This window comes from Panicum virgatum, chromosome 3N (genome assembly GCF_016808335.1).
Source record: "Panicum virgatum strain AP13 chromosome 3N, P.virgatum_v5, whole genome shotgun sequence".
In the NCBI taxonomy this organism is placed as follows: domain Eukaryota; kingdom Viridiplantae; phylum Streptophyta; class Magnoliopsida; order Poales; family Poaceae; genus Panicum; species Panicum virgatum.
Genome location: NC_053147.1, coordinates 13,926,463 through 13,941,338, shown reverse-complemented (window position 1 = coordinate 13,941,338; position 14,876 = coordinate 13,926,463). Strand labels below are relative to the sequence as shown.

At 49.1% G+C, this 14,876-nt stretch overlaps 3 protein-coding genes across 6 annotated transcripts; 1 reads left to right on the top strand and 2 right to left on the bottom strand.

The window, feature by feature from the left end:
- The first annotated feature begins 458 nt into the window (after nucleotides 1-458).
- On the top strand, nucleotides 459-5,055 carry LOC120664471 (pentatricopeptide repeat-containing protein At4g01030, mitochondrial-like). Its single transcript, XM_039943716.1, has 2 exons — nucleotides 459-3,243; nucleotides 4,070-5,055. Exon 1 carries the CDS (start codon nucleotides 513-515, stop codon nucleotides 3,090-3,092), a length of 2,580 nt encoding a protein of 859 aa, XP_039799650.1. The 5' UTR covers nucleotides 459-512; the 3' UTR covers nucleotides 3,093-3,243; nucleotides 4,070-5,055.
- LOC120664473 (probable polygalacturonase) lies at nucleotides 3,846-6,374 on the bottom strand. 4 transcript variants are annotated; one of them, XM_039943720.1, is made up of 5 exons: nucleotides 5,797-6,355; nucleotides 5,496-5,670; nucleotides 5,229-5,403; nucleotides 4,845-4,915; nucleotides 3,846-4,757 (listed from the first exon to the last, which is right to left on the bottom strand). In XM_039943720.1, exons 1-5 carry the CDS (start codon nucleotides 6,130-6,132, stop codon nucleotides 4,129-4,131), a joined length of 1,386 nt encoding a protein of 461 aa, XP_039799654.1. In that variant the 5' UTR covers nucleotides 6,133-6,355; the 3' UTR covers nucleotides 3,846-4,128. The 4 variants fall into 4 exon arrangements, with proteins under 4 accessions (XP_039799654.1, XP_039799655.1, XP_039799652.1 ...); XM_039943721.1 differs by having other exon boundaries at nucleotides 5,550-5,670; nucleotides 5,797-6,342; XM_039943718.1 differs by having other exon boundaries at nucleotides 3,846-4,915; nucleotides 5,797-6,374.
- Nucleotides 6,375-8,027: 1,653 nt separating this feature from the next.
- Nucleotides 8,028-13,823, bottom strand: LOC120664472 (probable protein phosphatase 2C 52). The gene is made up of 9 exons (XM_039943717.1): nucleotides 13,634-13,823; nucleotides 12,821-13,525; nucleotides 11,177-11,304; nucleotides 11,006-11,104; nucleotides 10,773-10,931; nucleotides 9,662-9,748; nucleotides 9,468-9,559; nucleotides 9,172-9,246; nucleotides 8,028-8,499 (listed from the first exon to the last, which is right to left on the bottom strand). The coding sequence occupies exons 2-9, from the start codon at nucleotides 13,498-13,500 to the stop codon at nucleotides 8,329-8,331; spliced, it is 1,491 nt and encodes a 496-aa protein (XP_039799651.1). The 5' UTR covers nucleotides 13,501-13,525; nucleotides 13,634-13,823; the 3' UTR covers nucleotides 8,028-8,328.
- Between the last annotated feature and the right edge of the window lie 1,053 nt (nucleotides 13,824-14,876).

Genomic DNA, 14,876 nt, shown 5'->3' with positions numbered 1-14,876 from the left:
TCTTCCACCATTCTTGCCAGTGAATCCATTTGTGTTCATCGTCATCACCCCACCAGAATTGCGAGATGACATTCCTTATTCCCTTGAATATTTTTTTTAGAATTTTGAAGACCATCATCGCATATGCTGGTACAGCTTGAGCGATCGATTTAATTAGGATCTTCTTCCCTATTATACTGAGTAACTTCTCTTCCCAGCCAGCTATTCTAGAATTCACCTTATTATCTATCAAATGACTAAAACTATCACTTCGGTCTGCACTCTGCACCCACAAGCGCCGGCAGTCCGAGATATTTATCATTAAGTGTTACTTGTGTGCATCTTCAGCTTCGAGCCTTTGAAACATCGAGCAAGAAGCGGCCCGGACAGGCCGAGCCATATGGGCCGGCCCATTTGAGATTACATCGCCTTTCTCAGATATTTTATTTAACCCCTTATCCGCACTGCACAGCAAATTAATCGTGTTCCTTTTCCCCATTCCCCCTTCCGAGGAGCAAGGCAGGCAGGCTGCAATGGCCGCGCAAGCCATCTCCCTCTCGCTCCCCACGCCGCCAACCCACCACCACCACCACCACGCCCCACCACACCATGTGAAACCTCCGCCTCCGCCGCTCCAGCACGCCCGCGCTCCGCCGCCTCACCTCCTCAAGGTCAGCTCCCTCTCCGAGGAGCTGCGAGGCGTGGATTCCTTCCGCGACGGGCGGCTCCTGGTCTCCCTTCTGCGACAGTGCGCCGAGCTCCTCCGCGGCGTCCATGACGCCGAATGCGTCTCCGTAGCCCGGCGGCTCGCGCCGCAGCTGCACTCGCTGACCGTCCGTGCGGGGCGAGCGCGGGACCCGCACGTCGCGTGCGCGCTCGCGGACCTCCTCGCGCGGCTGGGTCGCGGGGCGTCGGGCCGCCGGCTGCTCGAGGAGGCGTCGGATGCGGAGGACGGCAAGGACGCGGTGCTGTGGAACAAGCACGTCGCCATGCTCGCCGAGGCGGAGGAGTGGGGCGAGGCGATCGCCGTGTTCGGGGAGATGCAGGCTCGAGGGGTGGCCGCCGACGGGTACGCGTGCGCGCGGGTGCTCCACGCGTGCGGCCGCGCGGGGGCGCTGCGCAAGGGGAGGGCCGTGCACGCGCACGTGGTCAAGGCGGGGCACGTCGACGCGCACCCGCTCGTGCCCGGGTTCCTCGCCGGCATGTACGCCGAGAACGCGGACGTGGCCGCGGCCACGCGGGTGCTCGAGACGACGAAGGCCGCAGCGGTCGCGTGGAACGCGGTGCTCTCCTGCTGCGCGAGGCTCGGGCTCGTGGACGACGCGCTGGAGCTCGCGGAGCGCATGGCGTGGTCGGGGCAGGAGCCCAGCTTGGCGACATGGAACACCGTGGTATCCGGCTGCTCGCGGCACGGACGCGACCGGGAAGCATTTGGCGTTGTTCGGAGCATGCTGGAGCAAGGGCTGCTGCCGGACTCCAGCACGATGTCGAGCCTTCTTAAGTCTGCGGCCAATTTGGGGCAGCTTGCGCATGGCATGGAAGCCCATTGCTTCTTTCTGAGGCACCAACTCGAGCCAGACGTGTACACTGGGACAGCGTTCGTTGACATGTACGCGAAATGTGGCCGGCTTGATTATGCCCAAAAGGTGTTCGATGCGCTGGAGCTTAGAAACATGACCACATGGAACTCGCTGGTTTCAGGGTACGCAAATGCTGGTCAGTTTGACAATGCACTGAAGCTTGTGGAGGAGATGAAGATGAATAGGCTTGATCCAGATATAACCACTTGGAATGGCCTGATCATCGGTTACTCAATGAACGGACTGAGTTCGCAGGCGGTGCTGCTGCTCCGGCAAATCAAAGCAATCGGGTTGACTCCCAATGTGGTTTCTTGGACTTCATTGATCTCTGGGAGCTGCCACAATGGGGACTATGAAGATTCGTTCTACTTCTTCAATGAGATGCAGAAGGATGATGTCCAGCCCAGCTTAGTTACCATGTCTGTGTTGCTGCGGGCTTGTGCAGGGCTCGCTCTGCTAAAGAAAGGCAAGGAGCTGCACTGTTTTGCGCTGCGAAGAGCATACGATCATGACATGGTTGTTAGAACAGCGCTAATTGACATGTACTCAAAGGCAGGAAGCTTAACGAGTGCAAAGCGGATATTTGAAAGGATTCAGAAGAATAATTTGGTGTCATGCAATGCAATGTTGACTGGGCTGGCGGTCCATGGGCAAGGCCGTGAGGCAATAGCGCTGTTCCACGACATGTGTAATTCGGGATTGAAGCCAGACAGTATAACCTTCACAGCTCTGCTTACTGGTTGCAGATCAATGGAGTTGATTACTGAAGGGTGGGAGTATTTTGATAGCATGGAAAGCAGATATGGTGTGACACCTACAGTCGAGAACTATGCCTGCATGGTTGACCTGTTGTCAAGGTGTGGTTACCTGGATGAAGCATTGGACTTCATTAAGAAGTCACCATTCAAGTCAGCGGCAAGCTTATGGGGAGCCCTTCTAACAGGTTGCACAGTACATGGGAATCTTGCTCTTGCCGAAGTAGCTGCGAGAAAATTGTTCAAACTAGAGCCGTACAATTCAGCCAACTACTTGCAGATGGTGAGTTTGTACGAACATGAACAGATGTTTGATGAAGCTGAGAGCCTGAAGTATGCAATGAAAGCAAGAGCACTGGATAGTCGACCTGGGTGGAGCTGGATACAGATTGAACTAAGTATCCATGTATTTGAAGTCGAGGGGAAGCCACATCCGGATACTGCAGAGATATATGAAGAGCTGATTGGTTTGATTTTTCAGATCAGAAAGGCAGGATATGTGCCAGACACCAGCTGCATAGTATATAACGTTCCAGAAGAAGAGAAGGAGAACCTACTGCTCAGCCACACTGAGAAGCTAGCGATCACTTATGGGTTGATCCATTCAGATGCAAGCAGGGTACCCATCAGGGTGATCAAGAACACTAGGATGTGCAATGACTGCCACGAGGTGGCCAAGCATATCTCTGCTCTATGTGACCGGCAGATTATTCTTCGAGATGCCGATAGGTTTCATCATTTTACAGGTGGAAAATGCTCTTGCAATGACTGCTGGTGAATAATGAATGGTATATCATGTAAAAGGTTGGATTATCCACTGTGAAGAGCATATTTAAGAAAGTAATTCCATTCAATCAGGCATGAGGGCTGTGAACTGCAGGAGATCCTTCAGAGAAACAAAGGGAGGACTGAATGCCCCTGTGAACAAGGTAATGACTGATGGATAGTCACAGGTCATTGTTCAGTTACATGTTCCAGTTAATCAGCAGTGTTCAAAAAGGCGCTACTAGGCGCTCGCCCAGGCGCGCTTATGCGCTAGGCGGAGGGGTGCCGCCTCGCCTAGGGGGGTAGGCGGAGGATAGGCGCCGCTGGGAGGAGGTGGGCCGCCGGCGCGGCCAGGAGGCAGCAGGCGGAGGCAGGGATGGGCGCGGCGGAGGCAGGGGTGGGCGGCGGCGGCGGAGGAAGCAGGGGATGGGCGCCGGTGGAGGAGGAGGAAGTAGGGGACGGGCGGCGGCGGCGGCGGCGGAGGAGGAGGCAGGGGACGGGTGCTGGCGGAGGAGGAGGAGGCAGGGGACCGGCGGAGGAGGCAGGTGCGGGAGCGCGGCGGGGAGGAGGCAGGGGCGGGTGTGCGGTGGCGGTCTGGCGGAGGAGGCAGGGGCGGCGGCTTCGGTCGAGAGAGGTGTGAGGTGTCGGGAACGGGAGGAGTGAGGAGATAAAGGTGGGAGGTGGGCCGTTGGGCTGGTTTTGGGCTGGTTTGATGGGTTTTTTGGGCTTTCTTTTCGACTCAAGATTTACTGGTTCTCTCTTTTTCTTTTCTTTAAGAGATATATGATGTCTATTGCAAGATATATGTATGTATATAGCACCGCCTAGAAAAACGCCTTGAAACGCCTAGTCCCGCCTAATCCCGCTTAGGCTCTAGGCGGTGGGTCACCGCCTAGATAGCGCCTAGCGCCTTTTTGAACATTGTTAATCAGCAAACATTTCTGCCAAACAAAAAACAGTAATGCTGACAGCTTTATTGCTATTTCTCAGGAGAACTTGTATGCCTAACCGGAACTGAGAGCAACAACATTCACTTTGGAGAATCAGATCTAAGTTGTACAGAAACCTGTCTCAGATGTACTAGCCAGTTCTGTACATGGCGATGGTTGCACATCAAGTGCACCGCCACTGACATCTCGGCATTTCCATGGCCCGATAGATGCACTGCCATAGAGCTTTACATTTGAGAGGCATATGCGACTGAAAACTGAGTTCCTAATGCCCCTTATCAGCCCAGCTTGCCGTATGTTCTGACCCCAAACATTCTTAATCGTCACACTGTCGACAACAGGAAGCACATTCGGGTTGTAGGATGTATCAGGGTGGCCCCCAACATCACCGGCAATCCTCAAACCATATCGAGCTCCATTCAAGGTCACTTCGGAGATGGTAATGTTCCGGATGAATCCTCCCCTTCCTGAGTTGGTCTTGATATGGATCCCAACACCCATGCTAAAGAAATTCAGGTGCTCCACAAAGACGTTCTCCACGCCACCAGAGGTTTCGCTTCCAACTGCAAAGCCAGCAAAGGGGCTGGACCCTGTTATCCTCCGGATGGTGATGCCAGAGCTTGGACGAGCAAAAGCAATGCCATACTCATCCCAGCCACTCTTGATGGAAATCAAGTCATCTCCTGCGGAAATATAGGAGTCTTCGATGCAGACATTACTGCTTGAATCTGCAGTACAAGATGCAGATGGGACTTCATTTTTATGCACACACAAATTTTGCTCAGATTTACTAAGCGAGTGAAGCATCCATTTACCTAGATCGATTCCATCAGTGTTTGGGGAGTCATGTGGTGCCAACACAGTCACGTTTGCTATTACTACATTGCTGCATATGCATAAGTAACGCTCATTCAGAATGTGATTATGATTGTGACCCTTGAACTGTCTGACAGAAAGGTAGCATACATTGGACTCAACATCAATGTTCAGTTAATCAGATGTCTTTGTGTATCAATTTTCATGCTATTTTATTGCTCAATACTTGTTCCTGAAACTACATTGCAACCTCGTAACAAGGCCTGGAACCTGTCCAGGTGCAAGCTGTAGCTCTGACGAACAGGCAAACTAAGCAAACCAATTGGACTGAAAAAAATGTGGCTCCCTCTGTGTAACAACAGGCGAATCCTTTGGGTGCTCACCTGCAGTAAACTGGGTGAATGTTCCAGAACGGCGAGTCCTGGAAGACGACATTGGATACGATCACGTCGGTGGAGTACACGAGCTCCAGCAGGTGCGGCCTTGTGAAGGGCAGCGTGCGCTTCTTCCACATGTCCCACCACACGCTACCTTGCCCATCAATGGTGCCATTCTCACCTGCTCCAAAATGCCGAGCTTTCAGTGTGAATCACTCAAGTACCGAGTTCCCTAGTGCTCTAGAGACAAGCCATACGGATACATTGCATAACCGGCGAGGGAAGGGGTGGCTGACTGGCAGTAAGCAATCTGCGCAGAGCAAGAACCTGTGATGAAGACGTCTTGGAGACCATTGCCATGGATCAAGCTCATGTATCTCCCACCAGGCAGCTCGCGCCCTCTTCCGTACGACGGCAACGGATCGACCAGCGGCCAGCTCGACGTATCCTGCTCCAAGGATGAGCAAGCTTAGCTCGTAGGACTGCTCGTGGGTGCCACGGCAAGGTATGGCCGTCCCAGAGACGAGGAGGAAGCCAACGACCATGGACAGGCAGAGCTCGAGAAGCGGCCTACCTGGGTGGCACGGATGACGGCGCCGCGTGCGAGGAAGAGCGTCATGTGCGAGGTGAGGTTGAAAGGCCCCGTCAGCCACACCCCGGGCGGCACGTACAGCAGCGTGCCTCCGCGCGCGCCGCGGCGGCGCTCGATGCGCGCCACGGCGCGCGCGAACGCCGCCGTGTTGAGCGTCCGACCGTCCCCGACGGCACCGAAGCTCGCCACGGACATCCACGCCCCGCGCCGCGGCGGGGCCGGCGCGGCCCCCGAGCACGTCTCCTGCGCCCCGGCCGGCGGCGGCAGCAGCAGCAGCAGCACCGCCGCCGCGAGCAGGCACAGCGGCGGCGTCGGCATCCTTCCTTCTTGGCGCGCGCCGCGCAGCAGCAGTGGGTAACTGCGGTGCCGTGCAGTGAAGTGCTGACTACTGAAGCGGAGTAAAGTGAGGCGGGCTGGCGGGGTGACGATCAGGAGAGTACAAGGCGGAAAAGCTGGTGCGTCCCCGTCTTGTGGCTGGATGTACGCGCGACGTCGATGTGACTGTGCTCTAAACGCAGTTGTTGTTTTGCCTGCTAGTGATCGCCATGGATTTGGTTTGGGGTGTGTTTAGATCCCCATTCCAAACTTTCTATCACATCAAAATCACATCGAAACATTAAATATAACAAATGATTTATATATGGAGTACTAAATGTAGATAAATAAAAAAAACTAATTGCATAGTTTTGATGTACGTTGCGAGACAAATCTTTTGAGCCTAGTTAGGTCATAGTAGGACAATATTTACCATAAACAAACGAAAAATATTACAGTGTGCTATAGTGTACGATGTGACTTTTTCTCCCAACCTTTCAAACGATCTAAACACACCTGGTTGGTCGGTCGGTCCCTTGCCGTTTGGAACGGCTACTGAGCAGTCCGCAGTCGTGCTTCAGGGTGGCACGGCAGCGTCGGCAGGCGCCAGACGCGGCAGGAAGAGGAGGGTCGGTGTGAGCTGGCCTAGGCCCCATCACTCCTGTAGAACTCAGACACCAGTCGTCAGCACCCACTCCCAGTCCCAGTGAGGCAGTGAGTCTCACATGGATGCAGTCCAGGAAAAATAAGAAAAACATGTAGGCCAAGCTGTAAAAAGAAATTCTAGATGTATAAAAATGGAATGATCTAACATTTTCCTAGACTTTTTATTACATGAAACCTTTTTTTAGTAGGATGCTCTCGGTGATTTGATTAGGCATGCACTACCACCTGTTTCTTTGGCAAGTGCAGTGACTCCTATACTACATATAAATACGGGCGGGTATGAGTGTGTGACTACGGTACATGTGGTCCAAAACTCAAATATACTCCTAGTCATTCTTGTTCCAACCCACCTGCTGTCACTATTCAACGCCATTACGGAAACCAAATCCGCCGTGCTGCTGCCTGCCCGGACGCTCGCAATGGTTGCCCAGCTAAGCGAAGCGATTAACTCACCTGCTACCCGCACCATGTGCTTGGGAGCAGGTATGCCTATAAATCTCTCGAAGCCAATGTTACCTTACCGGCAAGCCAAGCGTCTGCTTTAACGACCAGGATTGGTTCCCACACTCATCCGCTGGGAGCCTGGGAAGTAAATTCGTCCTGGTCCATACCAAATTGCCATTGCCCCCGTCAATCTTGAAGACTTTGCCAAGGCCTAGCAGAGGCCAGAACGACGATCTGATCTCGCCAGGCTGTGCTTAACCAGAAGCTCTGTCTGTCAAAAGCACTCGGAGGTAGGGCGTAGGGCCATGAACATCTGTGCGTTCATCGATCCGCACTCCACGAAAACAGGTAGATCATGTGCTCCCTACTACTCCGACGCTGCAGCCAGCAGCTGCATCATCAGCTAGCAGATCTTGGCTGCAGCTGCAAAGCCCCTGTAGCTGCACATGCCTCGCGCCGTAAGAGGCTTTTCGGCACTCGGCAGCGAGCCAGCGAGCACCATCACCACCACCGTAATGGCGTAGCCCCTTCCTCCCTTCGACCTCCTTGGGCTGCGCATGGATTAATCTTGTAAATGCAGAACGATGCAAGCGATGGGCTGCTGGGGTCACCATGCTGCAGCAGCTGCGGCGGGCAAGCCACTGTTTCCCCTGACGAACGAGTAACGACTCATCCATCATCTCCACAAGGGAGAAGCCGGGTATCTCTCGAGCCCAGGTTGAGGTTCGTCCTCAATATGGGAAAAATGGACTAGGTGATGGAGGGCAGTGATTAGCTGCAGAATCAGATGCGTGAAAAAGCCTCAGTTCTGGCTCGAACTTCCCTTCCTAACAGTCATTAATACAACAGCAACTACTAACAGCAATGCAGTATAGAATGAACCAGTAGCGAACGTATCTGTAAATAGCACTGCGATCTGTAACCCACCGGAGGACCAAAATTAGGGGGGATATATAGACAAGCAACGAACATGAACCGACTCCTTTAAGTACCAGCCGTGCCGCTATAAGGGGACCGCCATGGATGGGGGGCCAGGAAAATCCGGCTTAAGGTGAAAGGGCCGACAACATGTATAACCAACAAATGGAATCAACTCTTGTCGCCCGAAGGCGAGGGAGAATCGCCGCTCGGCTTGTCGTGCTGGAATTTCACAACTATGCACGTGATGTTATCACCGCTCCCGCGGGCGAATGCAGTCTCTATCAGCTTCCGGGCTGCTGCCTCGGGTTCCTCCTCCATCTTCACAAGTGAAACCACATCCTGCGTGAAGATGAGAATGAGTCACGCCACGCAGCCAAGGCCGGATTTAGTGCACCATTAGCAAGAGGCTCAATGAGGATAATGTCAGGAAAAATCCTTCTATGGGTAAGCATCCCATGCAACGGACACAAGACCTCAATGCCCAGCAATCCAAAATAACATCAAAGGCCATTATTCTGAAAACACTCGAGATACAATGCCAACTGCAATCATAGAAATTTACTAATTACTAAATTAGACAATGCTATGTAGCACATTAGATACCTACAAATATACCTGGACATGATTATTATCCAGTGAAGAAGCAGAGAAGGGAGGGGAAATACCGAAATAGTGAAGAAGATGCTAGAAATTCCATATAATTCACACAGGTTGTCAATTAATAAATCATAATATTCTAGTTTTGGGTAAATTCTTTGTTTTTGGTATTTCTATGACTTCTCTTATGTTGCCTAACGCATATGGCTCTTATCATGGTATCACATGCAATTCCCAATTATTTGTACTCTTATAGTTTTTTAATGCACAAATGTATGAACCAAAAATCCACATAAGCTCCAAAGGCTCAATAAAAAGTTTGAATTACTCAACTACACAAATGCCCAGGAAGAACAGTAAACAAAGGGATATCTGCAACCCGAAACAAGTCAAGGATGTAGATGGTAAACTAACCTCATTCGGAACCACATCCCACAGCCCATCACTAGCTATAATCAGAAACTCCAATTCATCATTTATTTCTTGTTCCTGACACACAAAAAATAAAAAGAGAAAAGGTTCAAGTGTGTTATGCATAGCACTTGTATTCAATAATAATATGAGAACATGAGTACACAAAAAGGACTCTACTAACTTATATGTAAGAGGACTCTATACTCCTAATAGAGTGAACAAATTAGGTCTACAAACCACAAATCACATGTAAAGCCACAAAACATCAATGTTAGGATAAGCAGTGATCAAGTTACCTGAATCTCAGGCTCTGCAATAACAAATTGCTTTAGCAGACGGTTGCCAAATGCCCGAGACATCGCAAGTACCCCACCTACCCTCCATGTTCCTGTAAAAGCACATTGGCACTATGAGCAAGATCATGGCAAGGAACTTCGGCTAAAACATGCAATCATGTAAGTGTACTTGGCGTGATTAGTGCAGGGCTTACCAGCCCACATAACTATCCCACCAGCACTCTCAATTCGCTTCCTCTCATCACTTCTGTTCGGCTTGTGATCTTCAGATAGCGCAATAGCTGCAGGAGGTAAACGAGATATTTTACAAACAATGTAACAGGCAAATACATCTGGATTATAGACCCCATAAGACCTGCCTAAGCATCAATGCAGACATCCCTCGGATACCAGAAAAGGAGAACTAATGTTCCCACCATCAATTGAGTCTAATAAATCCATCTCATGTTGTTCAAATAACTTGGTGCATGCCTAGCAAGCAATTCATCTAAAAAGCTAACAAATAACTTGGTGCATGCCTAGCAAGCAATTCATCAAAAAAGCTAACAACTATACAATTTACCCAATAAAGAAAGATGATCGGAGAAATAACATTTTTTTATAATTACAGCAGTACTCACTAAGTTTTGTTCTCCGAAATCAGTTTGGGTTAATTCATCCAACCTCTTGTGTTATGAACCTTAGTTCATTTGGGGATAGGGAGGATAACCAGTGCCAGGAAGATGGCCAGGCAAAGTTGGCGTGGGGGAAGACTAGAGTATTTGGGGGATTTGGATTATTTGTTCTTTCTTCATTGCTTGATTAAAAGAGATACAATCCCATCCTTATATAGATGGGCTGACTTGACCCTTAAGAAACCCTGACTTAACCCTTAAGAAACCAATCCCTAAATTTAAGGAAATAACAAACCAATCTAATCTAACATTTCCTAATATCTGGACCCTATTACCGTTCACGGCGTGAACAGTACTTCCTACCCATGACATCTTGAGTCATTTTGATATCAATTGTAATGTTATATCAAAGGTGATATACTGAAAGAACATGTTCCTCACAAATTGTCCAGTTTTTACACACCAACCAGTTCATAATACTATTTAGAATCATTATCTATCAACAAATACAGTCAATTGTCACTAACAATACTAAATATGCCGTAACCATAATTCATGTCTTATAAATCTCTGGTATAGCAGATTAAACATGCTTCCAGACTGGCACAGAGCCCACATACTTGCATTCAAAATTATTCAATCAACCACATCATCCTCATCTAAGTAGCACATTATTTCCAAATAAGATTACCTTTGCCAGCCCTCGATATAACAGCCCTTGAGTCTCCAACATTTGCCACGTAAAGATGATCACCAACCAACACTGCTGTCGATGCAGTTGATCCATCATCTCTATGAGAGTTCCTTTCAGCTTCCAAGAACTCTGAATCGGTCTTTCTATATGTTTCACCTGCAAGTTGCCAGATGATGACTGGATTACTTGAAGGTACATGAACAATTGGAAATGTTATGCGCAATACATACTTATAGCTAATTTTGTATCTGTCATGAACTCCGGATGTTTCATGAGGTTGTCAAACAAGTGCTCCTTCAAATACTCAGCAGCACGTGAACCACCATGACCTGAGAGAATATAAATGTTTCAGATAGATGCACTGAGAGACAACAGAAAATCCAGAAGAACAAATCTCTGACCGTCAAAAATCCCAAAGAGACTTATTTGTTTATCATCAATTTTAGATGATTTTATATCATAGAAATCTTCCATGCTTGCCCTTTTTCCTCTAAAACTTGAATACCCACAATTCAGACTTCCATCAACACTGCAAACAATCGAACAAACACAGGACTTATTGTCAAAATATGATTGACAAAAAAACGCCTGTACATATTCAAGGGAAAATCACTTATATCATAGTTCTACAGGGGCCGCCTAGGCGTCCAGGCATACCCAGCTCGCCTTGTCGCCTTTAAAACCCTACGTATATGTTCTGTTCTAGGAAACATCATAGCCAATAGGTATTAACAAATGTCTAGCTACTTGAAAGAAAGCAAACTTAAATGCTCTAATTGATATAGGGAACAAAATTCGACAGGTAACTTGAATCTGAGAACTGTCATTTATTTCTTACATACAAATTACAACATTCTCTTTCTGAACAACAATAAGAACAGGATTTAGAAAATGAGATATGTCTAACTAATACAGAATCTGAAGTATCATAGCATAAACTATTATGATGTGGTTTCTAATTCGTATTTCGATACCATGCATGTAACATAAGATATGTACACATGTAGCATTCTATTTAATTAAATTTGATAAGTCAGAAACCTTTTGAGCATGTCGTAGTACATCAAAGTTTAATAGAAATTATGACAATCAAGATCATAGACAGTTTACGAATATCTCAAGATACAACATAAACAAAACCCTGTAGTAGCATTATTCCTATTTTATCAAGCAGCTTACTAATATTTCCATTTTGTGAAGAGTGGTTGGTAGAGTATATTAGATCAACCTGTGGTTTGACTTATGTAGCAAAGTGTGATATCAAAATTCACAATGTGGTAGGACACAAGGATAATTTTAGTACGAAAGGTCAAAAGTAATTTCACATTTAATTTGGTTCCTGGTGACAGGGGTACTAGTAATTCATGAACTCCAGCAAGCTACCACCAGCTAGCAGAACAACACAATCCATTATAATTGTCAACGAAATATTATGTGTGCTGCTTTCCAATAGTGGCATGTGTCTGCACCATGCCATTGAGCTTACAATTCATGAGCAACCCCAAAAGGTTTGTAAGCTCAATGTCAAGTTCCACTGGAACTATGTGCAATTCTAAATATTAAAACCAAGGTGATATTTATGTTTATAAGGACCCGCAGTGGATGAATTTTTAGCAACAACTTCTGCCCTTCCACACAAAAAAATGGAATTACGACAAATTTGGAAGCAGTGTACACTATAGTTACATCTATTTTCTTATTTGCATGGAACCATATGAAAAATAACATTACACTGTCATGGTTGAACTTTGATAGTGTACTAGCTCATACGAACTGAAATTTAACAAGAATAACTGCCAACCTACCAAACTAAATAAATTCTGGATACACAATGACACTCGAAAAGCTATGTGTAGCAAGTTCCTACCACCCTGCCGTTACTTTTTCAAACGCTAGACGCGCCAACATCTAATTCATTTAGTCCTGTCCTGTCGGTATGCGAGCTACGTGGCGGATCTATATTAAATGAAGCTAAGAGAGCGCCAATGAAAACAAATGGTTCAAGACGTAAGCTGCAATGAAGGGCATTGGGCAGCAAGTGTTACCTCTTCCATCCTCCGCTCATATAGCCAACCTCGTCCACCCTCTCCCTCTCCTTCTGCCTTTCCCTCTCCTTGTCCCTCTTCTCCTTCTCCTCCCTCTCCTTATCCTGATCCTTCTCTTTGGACGCCTCCACAGCTAGCACGGTAGAAGTTGCAGGTGCGGTCTCCTGCTTCCTCTCCCCCTGCGCCACCGCGAGGGACGAAACCTCATCCTCCTCTTCTTGCTGGGCCTCCAACTCTGTGTCCCCCACAGCCACCGCTGGCTCAGGTGATGCATCCATTTCGCCCCCGTCCACCTCCATCTCTTGTACCCCTGCTGCCGGCGCGGATGACACCTCCACATCGGCAGCCTGCATCTCCGTCTCCGTCGACGAGGCCTCCTCCTCCGCCTCTTCCTCTTCCACCTCGCTGGCTTCCTCCTCCTCCCCTTCTGCCACAGCCTGAGCGGGCGGCAACCCTCCTGGCTCCACCATCATCTTCCCCCCGGCACGGAACCGGCGGTGCTTCAAGGGGTGCCGCACGCCGAGCCTCTTATCGTGCGGCGGCCTCGCCGAGGGCCTCGCGCTCGCCGCCGCCGCCTCCGACGCCGCGGGCGAATCCCCCGATGCCTCCGACACCGCCGATGACGCCGACGCTGTGTTCGCCGCGCTCTCCTGGTCCTTCACGGCGCCATCGTAAACCATCTAAATCGCCGCAGACACCCAAACCCTAGCAGCAGCAGCACCACCATCAGACACGGAGCTCAGATGCAAGGCAGCTTCAAATTCGAACAGGAAACCGCGCACGGGGAGCTGGAGCAATGGGGCGGGAGCTCACCTGCGGGATCCGATCGGGAGGCGGCGGAGGCGATCGGATCGGGAAGGCGGTGGATCTGCGAGGCTCTGGATTTGAGTGCGAGGGGGGGGGGAGGAAGGGGTGGGCGGTGGGTGTGAGCTGGAGGCGGAGAAGGGGGAAGTGATCGGGGCGGGGGAGTGTGCGCGTGAGGTGAGGTGAGATCAGATGAAGCCCAGGCAAGGGAAGAAGAGGAGAGGAGCATGCTCTCGCCCTCCCTTCTTAAATAATTTTATTTATCGGTTTTCTTTTATAATTTATTTGATTTTCCTTAATGCGCGTACGTGGCTCGGGAGGCGTGAACACCTGGGGGTCGGGCGACTGGTCGTGTGTGTGTGGCTATTTGAACACTGACGTGTGGGGCTAAGATTTCGTAGGCCAAGATGTAAGCGAGCCAGGAGAATTTACATTTGGTCGGAAGTGAGAGTGCGGCATGGCGGGGTTGTCGACGGGCTGCGCGTAGCCCTGCTAATGGGTTGGAACCGGTACCATACCCAACTCCATCCAAAATTAATATATTTAGATACCCAACTCCACCCAACCCAATTAGTTAATTTCTCAACTCTAATCAACCCGCCCCATTATAAGCGGGTAACCCATAAAAACCCATGGATTCTACTATACAGAAGAATTTAGTGGTTCTACACTTAATGTGGGGACCACATATATGTCTAGCCACACTACTTTGCACAGAGTATCTGTCAGTTATATTGACTCATCTCTAAAAATTTCAGTCAATTTCGATAAAATTTTATAGTGTGAACGCGAGGTTTTAATTCCAGGGTCCGGCTCTTGATGTGGAGCCCACATATAGTTCTAGCCACGCTATTTTGTACAGAGTAGCTGCCAGTCGTACTGAGTCATCTCCAACAAATTTCAGTCAATTTCGATAAAATTTTATAGTGTGAACGCGAGATTTTAATTCTAGGGTCCGGCTCTTGATGTGGAGCCCACGTGTAGTTCTAGCCACGCTGCTTTGCACAGAGTAGCTGCCAGTCGTACTGAGTCATCTCCAATAAATTTCAGTCAATTTCGATAAAATTTTATAGTGTGAACGCGAGGTTTTAATTCTAGGGTCCGGCTCTTGATGTGGAGCCCACGTGTACTTCTAGCCACGCTGCTTTGCACAGAGTAGCTGCCAGTCGTACTGAGTCATCTCCAACAAATTTCAGTCAATTTCGATAAAATTTTATAGTGTGAACGCGAGGTTTTAATTACAGGGTCCGGC

Excerpts from the sequence above, each read along its gene's own strand:
- LOC120664471 (XM_039943716.1), top strand. The coding sequence starts at position 513 with ATGGCCGCGCAAGCCATCTCCCTCTCGCTCCCCACGCCGCCAACCCAC.
- LOC120664473 (XM_039943718.1), bottom strand. The coding sequence starts at position 6,132 with ATGCCGACGCCGCCGCTGTGCCTGCTCGCGGCGGCGGTGCTGCTGCTG. Across the intron at positions 5,671-5,796 it reads CCGTCATCCGTGCCACCCAG|GATACGTCGAGCTGGCCGCT; the intron begins GTAGGCCGCTTC and ends TCCTTGGAGCAG. Across the intron at positions 4,916-5,228 it reads ATTCACCCAGTTTACTGCAG|CAATGTAGTAATAGCAAACG; the intron begins GTGAGCACCCAA and ends ATGCATATGCAG.
- LOC120664472 (XM_039943717.1), bottom strand. The coding sequence starts at position 13,500 with ATGGTTTACGATGGCGCCGTGAAGGACCAGGAGAGCGCGGCGAACACA. Across the intron at positions 11,305-12,820 it reads ATGAGCGGAGGATGGAAGAG|TGTTGATGGAAGTCTGAATT; the intron begins GTAACACTTGCT and ends GATTGTTTGCAG. Across the intron at positions 10,932-11,005 it reads AGATACAAAATTAGCTATAA|GTGAAACATATAGAAAGACC; the intron begins GTATGTATTGCG and ends GGCAACTTGCAG.